The sequence below is a fragment of the Nicotiana sylvestris genome, chromosome 1 (assembly GCF_000393655.2).
Source record: "Nicotiana sylvestris chromosome 1, ASM39365v2, whole genome shotgun sequence".
Lineage (NCBI taxonomy): Eukaryota > Viridiplantae > Streptophyta > Magnoliopsida > Solanales > Solanaceae > Nicotiana > Nicotiana sylvestris.
Genome location: NC_091057.1, coordinates 10,905,960 through 10,917,470, shown reverse-complemented (window position 1 = coordinate 10,917,470; position 11,511 = coordinate 10,905,960). Strand labels below are relative to the sequence as shown.

Below are 11,511 nucleotides of genomic sequence, written 5' to 3'. Positions count from 1 at the left end.
AAAGCGCTGCATGATAAAAGCCGTGAACATAGTAACTAGTCCTAAGACTCCAACGTGTTTGGTTTCCCTATATATATATGTATGTATAACCTTTGTAGTTAGAAGCCAAAAGTCATTTATCACACTATTTGTCGTCTTTTTCTGATCTGAATATTTTTGTAAATTCACTTTTTCCGGCGAGAAAATGGCGACGGATGTGGAGGTGGTGCAGCATGGTACGGCGGAGATTAATGGATGTTGCAAAAAAGGACCTGGTTATGCTTCTCCACTTGAAGCTATGGCTGGTCCTAAAGAATCTTTAATTTATGTCACCTGTATTTATACTGGTAATATTTGCTTCTCTTTTTTTTATGATTTTTGTTTTTTTTTTAGATAACGAGATTTGTTTGGATTTTAATTTTGACGTGTGCCTAATCCATACATCAGAAGCTATAATCTTACTACTAGACCAAAGCCAGCTGTAGAGGCAATTTGTTGTTATTTTCTTGAAATTAGTTAATGAAAAATGAGATTTTTTTTGCTTTGAAGGGTGGATGTTTTTCTGTAAAGTGGATAAATTTGAGGGGTTTTCACTTTCTTTATTTTATTTTTGAAAATTGAAATCTTTATCTTTTCTTTTGCTGATAAAGTATGGTTCTTTCTTTGTTTTTTCTGATACCCTTTTGGGGATGTTTCTAGGGGGTGGGGGGTGGGGGAGGGGGGAGGGGTGAGTGGGTACAGGGGAAGGGATAAACTTTGCTCTGGAATTATTTTAAGATTATTATTGCTAAAAAAATCTGTCTTTTGTGGGCCAAAGGGAAATCTTGAGTGTTATTGTGATATTCTTTTAAAATCATTAAGTGTTCTTCACACTCCACTAAATTATACTACTAGACGTTACATGTTGCACCTATAAAGTTTAAGCCGTTAATTCGGCTCTAATTATACTGTTAATTTCTACAGGTACAGGAAGGGGAAAACCTGACTACTTAGCTACAGTAGATGTAGATCCTAATTCACCATCTTATTCCAAAGTAATCCATAGGCTTCCTATGCCTTATGAGGGTGATGAATTGCATCATTCTGGTTGGAATTCTTGCAGTTCTTGTTATCGTGATCCTTCAGCTGCTCGACGATATCTCGTCCTGCCTTCACTTATGTAAGAACAATATCTCTGCTGTTATGTTTTGTGTAGATTTTTAGTCATCAGTTCCAAGGTCTCACGTTGTGCTAAATTTAGCTCAAACAATTTCCGTGATTATAAAATTTGAACTTGTGGATGGTGCTATGTTTTTATAATAACCCTCTTGTATTGAGGCGTAGTTGTTGTTGTTGTATCATCAATGTGAGTTGTTTTCGTCAATGTTTGGGACTGAGGCGTAGTTATTGTTGTTGTATCATCAATGTGAGTTGTTTTTGTCAATGTTTGGGACTGAGATGTAGTTGTTGTTGTATCATCATCAATGTGAGTCTTTGTTTGATCCTTCTATTCCATGTGAATATTTATGTGACAGCAGGGAAAATTTAGCTTTTCGATCGCCTATAATGTTCAAGAGAAAAAAAGAATCCATTTTGATGACTATATGCAACTTATATGATATTCAAGATTTTCGATAAATTTAACTCTTGCAGATCAGGACGCATTTATGCAATCGACACGCAAAAGGATCCAAGGGCTCCCAGTTTGTACAAAGTTGTTGAGCCAGATGATGTGATCCAAAAGACAGGATTAGCGTTCCCTCACACCGCTCACTGCCTTGCTTCTGGTGAGATACTGGTGTCATGTCTCGGAGACAAAGATGGAAATGCTGAGGGGAACGGATTTCTTCTTCTTGATTCAGACTTTAACGTGAAAGGAAGGTACTGTATAGTTTGTACTCTCTTGCGAGCTGAATTACCTCTATCTGTTTTGTTTTTATCCACTCACCTTGGTCTCTCGCCGATTGTTATCTTTAAAAACCAACCTAGTTAATTAAGGACAAGAAAACTACAAGAGTCTCTACATCTAAGGAGGAACAGAAACGATGCAATTTTGTCCTTAACTTTCAGTTCCTGTCCTCTTGACGGTTTATTAAGGAAATCTGAAGTTCTGTAATTTTAGTGAAAATAGACTATGCTCAATGCCTAAATGAAAGCAGATTCTGACGCATTTATTATATTTTAGATGGGAAAAACCAGGGCATAGTCCGCTCTTTGGTTATGACTTCTGGTACCAGCCTCGACATAACACCATGATCAGTTCATCCTGGGGGGCTCCATCCGCTTTCACGAAAGGTTTCAATCTCCAGCATGTTACTGATGGACTTTATGGACGGCATTTGCATGTCTACACATGGCCTGGTGGTGAACTAAAACAGACATTGGATCTTGGAAACACCGGCCTCCTGCCTCTAGAGGTAATCAAACTCCCCTCTTCCCCCTTTGTAACTTCGTGCCATGATTTATCCTGCTGAATACATTACTATATTCATTTTCCTCTTTTGATTTATAGGTAAGGTTCTTGCATAATCCATCTGAAGCGATTGGATATGTGGGGTGTGCTTTGACCAGTAACATGGTGCGATTTTTCAAGAATCCAGATGGCTCGTGGGGTCATGAGATAGCAATTGCTGTAAAACCAGTGAAGGTGCAGAACTGGATTCTTCCGGAAATGCCTGGTCTTATTACCGACTTTCTGATCTCTCTTGACGATCGTTTTCTATACCTAGCAAACTGGCTACATGGTGACATTAGACAGTACAATATCGAGGACCCTGCCAATCCTAAGTTGACTGGTCAAGTATTTGTTGGAGGAGTGTTTCAAAAAGGAAACTCTGTACTCGCTGAGGCTGAAGATGGTTCAACATACCAAGTGGATGTCCCAGAAGTCCAGGTAATTAGTATTGAAAATTACACCTTTATAGTGATAGTAATGTTGAGGGTCTATCGGAAACAGCTTTTGTGCCTTCACGGGGTAGGGATAAGGTCTGCGTACACATTACCCACTTGTGAGATTACACTGGGTTTGTTGTTGTTGTATAGTGATAGTAATGCTGCCGGAAACGACAAGTTTTAGATTCTCCCTTGCTCAAAAAAATATGATATGTTGCTCTCAAATTCACTACTTATATCAGGAAAATATGAATTCATTTAGTCAAGTTTTAGCATTTTGTTTACTTCTCAAGTCTCGTCTGTGGTGCGGAACGCAAATATGGTTGATATTATTACCCCTTTGTCCCGAGTGTTTTTTAGATTCATGTGCACAATCAATATAAACGACCTTCTGCATTACTTCCAGGGACATCGGTTGAGAGGGGGGCCTCAGATGATACAGTTGAGTCTAGACGGGAAGCGATTGTACGCTACAAACTCGTTGTTTAGTACATGGGACCGTCAATTCTACCCCGAGCTATTGGAGAAAGGAGGTCACATATTACAAATCGACGTTGACACTGAGAAAGGTGGCCTTGCAATAAACCCGAGATTTTTTGTTGATTTCGGAGCAGAACCTGATGGTCCATCCTTGGCTCATGAAATGAGGTATCCTGGTGGTGACTGCACTTCTGATATTTGGATATAAGTGGCTAAAATCTGATCAAGAATAAAATTTGGTGACTCTGGTCCCATGTTGTTACATTAGCTACTGAATGTCCAATGTATTCTATTAGTGAAACAGATGTCTGTACTGTACCTTAAAACAACACTTCAATAATTTTAGCTTGTACTTGTCCTTTTAAATTTCCTCCTCTCTTTCCTCATCTTCACATCTTTTCATTACTATGGCTCCTTATCTTGTTGGTCCTTTTCTTGTTTTCAGAATTTTTACACTAAGCATTATCTACAGTTTTTTCTAGTCTAAGTCCGTCTTCAAAGCCGATGGTCTATTAGAAACAGTCTCTCTGCCCTTCCAGTGTAGGAATAAGGCCGCGTATATCTTAGTCTCCCCAGACCCCACTCGTGAGAATTCACTAGGCTTGTTGTTGTTGTAAGTCAGTCTTCAAAGATGTCGCAACATCCACCGTATGTAATATTCACAACAGGGGCGGAGCTAAGAGGTGCAAGAGGTTCATTTCACTGAAAAATTACATTGTATAAAAACAACAACCCAATAAAATCCCACAAGTGGAATTGTATATAAAATGTCAATCTTTATTTTATCTTATGTATATAGTAAATGTTGAATTTTTTTAACTTCTTCACTGATTTTATCTTCATCTACAAAAGCTTCTTTTTTTTCTTTTCTATTTTCCTTTTTATGGGGGTGGTGAGTACTTACATTGTAGAAAAAATTGGAAAAAGAGCTATTTTTCTCCTTAGAAATGTAATGCTGAATTAAACAGCATTATTTCAAGCTAATACAATGGATTAATATAAATGAAAAAATTATCACATCTACCGCTTTTCCTAGTATTTCTTCTAAGTCAGAGTCTTCAAAGCACCTCCACCCACGACCGTTAGGTCCTGGGTTCGAGTCATGCTAGAGGGGAAGTGTGAAACACTATAGATCCTTCTAATTTGGGAGGAAATTTAAAAATAAAAAAAAATAAAAAAAAGTATCTTGTGACCTACCAAATGTCATCTTTTTTTTAGCAGTAAAAGGGCTGAGTTCGTTACCAAGCAACCTCATCAACTATTCCTTTTTGTGAATCAACCATTCATATAAGTAGAATTCACATCACAGGGGCGGAGTCAAGGGGCACAAGGGGGTTCATTTTGCCAGAAATTATATTGTATATATAATGTTAAAATTAGTTTTTATGTATATATAATAGATGTTGAATTCTATTAAATTTTTCCATATGTTTACTTCTTTATACTTTGAATATCCTTACTTAAAACTTTAACTCCGCAAAAGACCAATTATTTTCTATGGTAATTGACAAATAAATCGTTTTTTATTCTTTCTGTAACTACGTACACCCTCATCTTACAATTACGTTGTGACGACCCGGTCAGTCGTCTCATGAGTTACCGCTCTGTTTCCCCCATTTCAGCTTCTTTACGCTTCGTTATCCGTGTTTTATGTGATCGGGTTGATTAGTTCGAGTTCGGAGAGGATTTGGTAAGAAATGAGACACTTAGTCTCTTTTAAGAAGGCTTAAGTTGGAAAAGTCAACCGGATGTTGACTTATGTGTTAGAAGGCTCGGAAGTGAGTTCCGATGGTTCGGTTAGCTTCGGGAGGTGATTTGTGACTTAGGAGCGCGATCGGAATGGGTTTTGGAGTTGTAGAGAAGATTTAGGCTTGAATTGGCGAAGTTAGTATTTTGGCGATTTCCGGTTGATAGGTGAGATTTTGATCCGGGAGTCGGAATGGAATTCCGGGAGATGTTGTAGCTCCGTTAAGTGATTTGGGATGCGTGTGCAAAATTTCAGGTCATTCGGACATAGTTTGTTGGGTTTTTGATCAAATGCGTGTTTTAGAAGTTTTAAAAGAACTTAGGCTTGAATTCGATGTAATTCAATGATTTTAGTGTTAGTTGAGGTGTTTTGATGATTGGAGCAAGTTTGGATGATGTTTTAAGATATGTTGGTGCGTTTGGTTGAGGTCCCGGGGGCCTCGGGGCGATTTCGGATGGTTAACGGAAAGTTTGGAGTTGTAAAATGCAGCAGAAAAATTGCAGAGTATTTTTGTTCTATGCGATCGCAGAGGGTGTCATGCGATCGCATAAAAGGAATTCAACGGGCTGTTTGCTTGTGCTATGCGATCGCGGTGGAAGGCATGCGATCGCACAGGGTAAAGACCTTCTGCTATGCGATCGCAGGGAGGCCTATGCAATCGCATAGGGCTAAATCTGGGGGCAGAATATTTGTGTTATGCGATCGCATGGGCTCTAATGCGATCGCATAGAAGGAGCCACCGTGATCTGGGCAGAATGTTAAAACATTTCATTCGCGAACCCAACCCATTTTTCCTCCATTTTTGAGCAACCTTGAGAGCTTCTGAACGGGAATTGAAGGGGTTTTGACGGGAAGTGATTGGAGGTAAGTCCTATGAACTAAATACATGATTATATTGTGAAATCATCTTCGAAATTCATGAAAATATAGCCAAATTGTAAGAAATTAGGGTTTGAAATTGATATTCTAAATTTGGGATTTGAGGGGCCATTTGCGGTCCGATTTGATAGATTTTTTTATGTATAGACTCGTGGCGAGATAAGGAAATCGATGACGTAAAAATTTCTGAGTTTTGAGACGTGGGCCCGGGGCTCGGGTTTTGCCAACTTCGTGATTTTCGATATTTTTCAAGTCTTTTCGATTGGGTTGTATTCCCTTAGCCTATTGTAACGTATTACTCGTGGTTTTGATCAGATTCGACGCTCGAGGAGGTTGATTTGCGAGGCAAGGGAGTAGCGAGCTAGGATTTCGGCCTGCTTGAGGTGAGTAATGTTATAAATGATGTTCTGAGGGTTTGAAACCCCGGATTTGCACAATGTGGTGCTATGTTGAGATGAGACACACGCTGTATGATGAGCGTGGGGTCTGTTACTACTGAGGATTTGGACTCGGTCCATCCCGTTTGATGACTCTACTGTACTTTAGACTGAGACTTAATTAATATCATTATATTATGGGCTAGTTGCCATGTTTGAGGCCTTGTGCCGATCTGTAGAACCCTTAGGGGGCATTTGTATTGGTTAACCTCACTTTTCTAGTCGAAATCATACTCGCAGTCATGTTCTTAACTGATAAACATGATATGAACCAGCTTTAGAAATTGTTAAATCCTAATGAGAGTAACGTGTGGGTTGAGAACCCCGTCTTATCTTAGTGTGCCCGAGAGGCCAAGTCTATATTGACTGAGAGGGGTCGAGAACCCCATTGTGAGGGTATTTGATATGCTATGGATCGGGCTGCACGCCGCAGCAGTATATATATATCTATGTAGATCGGACTGCACGCCGCAGTAGTATATTATATGGATCGGACTGCACGCCACAGTAGTATATTATATGGATCGGACTGCACGCCACAGTAGTATAGCGCTTGGGCTGAAGGAGCCCCTCCGGAGTCTGCACACCCCCAGTGAGCGCAGTCGACTATTCTTGGATCGGGTTGCACGCCGCAGCAGTATATATACATATATGTGGATCTGGTTGCGCGCCGCAGCAGTACACTATGTGGATCGGGTTGCACGCCGCAGCAGTACAAATATGAATTCGGTTACCGTGAGGAGTAAATGAAATGAATACTAGTTTAAAGGACTTTTAACTGACTTCTTCATTCAGTTGTTGTTGTTGATATTCTCACCGTATAAATATAGAACTGCGTAGTGTTTTTACGAGTTTTCTTTCCATCAGTCATTATTTATTGCTACTACTCACTGAGTTGGAGTACTCACTTTACTCCATGCACTATGTGTGCAGATACAGGTATCCTGGAGGCATAGTTTGAGCTTTCTGCTGCTGTTCAGCTTATTCCGGAGTCATCGAGGTTGCTGCATGGCGTCCGCAGGACCCGATTTCTCCCCTTATCCCCTTATTTTTTCGCATTCTAGACAACTATATTTATAGGTTGCTACACAAACTTGTATTAGAGGCTCTTGGCTCGTGACACCAGATCGGTGGGATTTATATTGATATTTTATGGATTTTCCGTACCGTTTATCTATTGCTACAGAGTTATAATCATGTAAGTTTGGCATTAAATCCTATTAATTGGTAATGAATTCTACATAAGGGATTGTGAGTGACGAATTGATCGGACTTGCCTAGCATCGTGTTGGGCGTCATCACGACCGGGGATTGGGGTCGTGACATACGTATACCCTCATCTTCAAGGAAAAAATAATATTAATTAGATAAAAAGAAAAATAATTAAAAGCATATTCAAATAAAAAAATTGAGATCTAGAAAAAGAAAATATAAGCAAATATACTTTTATAATCTAAATAACTAACAAAAATGAGATTGTACAGAGAGAGAAGCACAAAGATGAAAATAAAAGAAATTAAGAAAAAGAGAAAAAAAGAAAAAAGAATCTGGAAAGAGGGAACACATAATGACATAACATAAAGTAAAATTAGCTCTGCATTATCGTTAGTGAAATAATGCTCCATCTAGGGTCGTGAACCTGGCAAAGGATATTTAGACCATGGCACCTATGGCCACTTTGTGACTAGGGGTGCCACTTCTTATTTATGTACGTTTTCTACGTGAAATACTGTTGTGTACAGGAAATTCAACTTGAGGGACGATGTAGCGTACCACCATCTCTCATCTACGTAGATCCGCCCATGTTAATATAACGTATCTTTTAAGGAATAAGAAAACTTGTACAAGATTATTCGTTAAGAGAAAGAAAAATTGCATGTAATATCATTTCTTAAGAGACATTACACGAGCCCATTAAATCTATATTCCACGTCGAAAGTTATAGATACAGTTGAACCTATGTAATAATAAGGCTAGATTTGCCTCTGGGCCTAACAACACCAACAAGGTGGGTTTTATTTATCTATTAAGAAAAAAAAGGAGGTATCACCAATTTGGAAAATAACCTTAAACATTTGTCGAATTTACATGCAAAAACGCAAAGGTAAATCCAAGATTTAAATTTTATGGGTTCAATCTTTAAGGTTTTTAGCATTGAACCCATAATATATTTGAAGTTATGAATTCATATCTATTATTTATTACAATTCTATTGAATTTTGAAACATAATTTTATGCTCTGTGTCAAAAATAATGAGTTCAGATAAATCCGGTACCGTAGGGCGGATCCGGCCCTACAAAAAGGCAGACATACAAGTTTGGGATGCCAAACTCATATTGTATATAATATTTTGAACATCAATGATCAATGGAAGCCAAATTAAAATTTTAATTAAAAAAAACAATGAGGCTCCAACTTGGTTACGGGTCGCTTTTTCTCAGATCCTACATTTAAGAAATCCACTAAAATTAAATATTTATAAATTTTTGACTGTGAATAATTATTGTACTATTAACTTGAGGACGTTATATAAACCCATAAATTTCAAGTTTTGAATCTACCTCTAATTACTGGACAAAACAGGATTTGATACTAATATAGCTCTAAAACGCTAGCAATCCTTTTCGTCCATTATTCTTTCTTGAGTTTTCTGCATCACAATTGGATATAGTAGTTCAATTAAACTGCTCTTTGTGAGCACCTAATTTTTTACCATATTTGAATTTTCACTCACGTTTTAGTATTTAAATAGTTTTTAAGTTTAATCTTAATATTTTAGTTTTATTTCGCCTTTTTTATAGGTTTGTATTTTTTGTATTGAGCATTCTGTGTTTGTTGGCTTTGAACATTGCTTGAATAATCTTAGCATATTGACTTCATTTTAGTGTGATTAATTATTCATTTGATATCATTAGCTAAATGGCTAAAGTGATAATTGGAATTTAAGTGAGTAAGAAGTGAAAGAACTTTGAAATTTTGGCATCTTTGAATTTTAAGTCTCAAATATCTGCTTTATTTGTTCTTAAATGGGGTAAATGTTGATGACTTCAATTATTTTGTTGTTTGCATATCTTATACTTTATTGAGATGTGAAGAGATAAAGATTATATTATTACATAAATTTAATTTGAAAAATAGAGGTTATTTTAATAAGAAATAGACCACTATGCAAACTGAAGGCGAGAAATTCAAAAATAGTCAGATTTACAATTGGTCGTTCAAATATAGCCCAGTTTCAAAAGTAATCGAAATTTAGCCACTTTTCATGTAAAGATAAATCTGAGCGAAAACGTTGTTCAAAACCCAGAAAATACGCCAGTATATTATGCTGGAGTTCCAGCATAAGTATACTTGAACTCTAGCATATTATACTGGAGTTCAGAATAAGTATGCTTGAACTCCAGCATAATATGATGGAGTTCTAGCATAAGTACCCTAGAACTCCAGCATAATATACTGGAGTTCCAGCAAGTATATCGGTCTAGCATAATATGTTGGAGTTCATATACAGATGCACCGAATTTCAATATATTATGCTGGACCGGTCTTTGTTGAAGCAAAATAGTGGCTATTTTTCATTGACTTGGTAAACACTGGCTGTTTTTGAATGACCAGTCCGAAAACTGACTATACCGTGCTATTTTTACAATTGAAGTGGGTCATTAGCTAAGATATAAGTTGGGCCAGGGGGGTTTGTGCTTAGTCGTTAGGTCGTGATTCGTGAAGATTTAGAATAAGCTGGCCTATTTCATTTACATTGATTAATACTCGAATAATGAACAATGTTAGAGTGCTTTATGTGCATTTTAAATTTATTATCATGATTATGTACACGTTTGTGTGACATAATTACGATTTTCAAAGTTAAAACCAAGGTATGCGTTCGCACAACTTTGGACAAAACAATCGTAATAATAATAATAAAGTGTTATTAATTGTGTACACGTTCGCGTGACACGAGTACAATTTAAAAATGAATATTCGTAGAAAATACTTTAGGCTTGACTTAATATATCATCGTGATTGTGTACACGTTCGCATGACATAATTACGATTTTTAACATAAATCGAGGTATGCGTTCGCACAACTTCGGTCAAATATTCTTAATATTAACAAAGCGTGATTAATTGTGTACATATACGCGTGACATGATTCTTGACGCGCCGAATGAAATAAGTACACGTACGCATGACTCGTTTCAAGATAATTCCATAATCAAGTAATTAAAAGCGATAAAAAGGTAAAAGTACATAGGTTTTAAAATGTGTAATTAAACAATTTAATTAAGCCATGTATGATTAAAAGCGACCGTGCTAAAATCACGAAACTATAAAATGCCTAACACCTTCTCCGGGGTTAACAAAATTCCTTACCCGATCTTCTATGTTCGCAGACTTTAAAACAGAGTCAAATTTTCTCGATTTGGGATTTAAAATAAACCGGTGACTTGGGACACCATAAATATCCCAAGTGGCGACTCTGAAATTAAATAAATAATTTCATTTCGAATAATGTCACTTTATTGAAAAAACTCCCTATCCCTTCGGGAAAAAGGAGGTGTGACACTCTTATAGCCCATTTGGCCAAGCTTCTAAAATCAGCTTATTTTGAGAAGTGTTTTTCTCAAAAGTACTTTTTTTGGTGAGAAGCAGTTTGGCTAATTAATTTAAAAAGCACTTTTGAGCAGTAATTAGTGTTTGGCCAAGCTTTTGAAAGTTGCTTCTAAGTGTATTTTTCTCAAAAGTGCTTATCAGAAAAGTGATTTTTGAGAGAAGCTACTTTTTTCTGATTCTCCTCGAAAGCACTTTTTTTCCTTCCAAAAGCTTGGCTAAACACCTCAATTTTTGGCCAAAAGTACTTTTGGCCCAAAAAAGCACTTTTGACCAAAAAAAAAAAAGCTTGGCCAAAGAGCTATTAGACACAATGCAAAATAAATTTTAATAAATTCCTCTTCATACAACTCAGAATCTTTTGTACTTGCCTTAACTAGAACGTTGGCACCTTCCCTATGTAAATCATAGAAAAACAGCTTTGCAGAAATCGCACGTTTATTCGTTATACTTCCTACACAAAAGACATTAATAAGATGTAAAAAAAATAAAATAATAAGAAAACA

At 37.0% G+C, this 11,511-nt stretch overlaps 1 protein-coding gene across 1 annotated transcript; it reads left to right on the top strand.

Moving 5' to 3' along the window:
- Window positions 1-3,696, top strand: LOC104211605 (selenium-binding protein 1-like). Its single transcript, XM_009760691.2, has 6 exons — window positions 1-326; window positions 943-1,138; window positions 1,612-1,839; window positions 2,144-2,375; window positions 2,471-2,851; window positions 3,257-3,696. The coding sequence occupies exons 1-6, from the start codon at window positions 185-187 to the stop codon at window positions 3,536-3,538; spliced, it is 1,461 nt and encodes a 486-aa protein (XP_009758993.1). The 5' UTR covers window positions 1-184; the 3' UTR covers window positions 3,539-3,696.
- Window positions 3,697-11,511: the final 7,815 nt, after the last annotated feature.

What these genes read in the sequence shown, in the direction of transcription:
- LOC104211605 (XM_009760691.2), top strand. Translation starts at nt 185, where the DNA reads ATGGCGACGGATGTGGAGGTGGTGCAGCATGGTACGGCGGAGATTAAT. An exon ending in TGTCACCTGTATTTATACTG is followed by an intron (nt 327 to 942) that starts GTAATATTTGCT and finishes TAATTTCTACAG; the next exon opens with GTACAGGAAGGGGAAAACCT. An exon ending in TGGATGTCCCAGAAGTCCAG is followed by an intron (nt 2,852 to 3,256) that starts GTAATTAGTATT and finishes CATTACTTCCAG; the next exon opens with GGACATCGGTTGAGAGGGGG.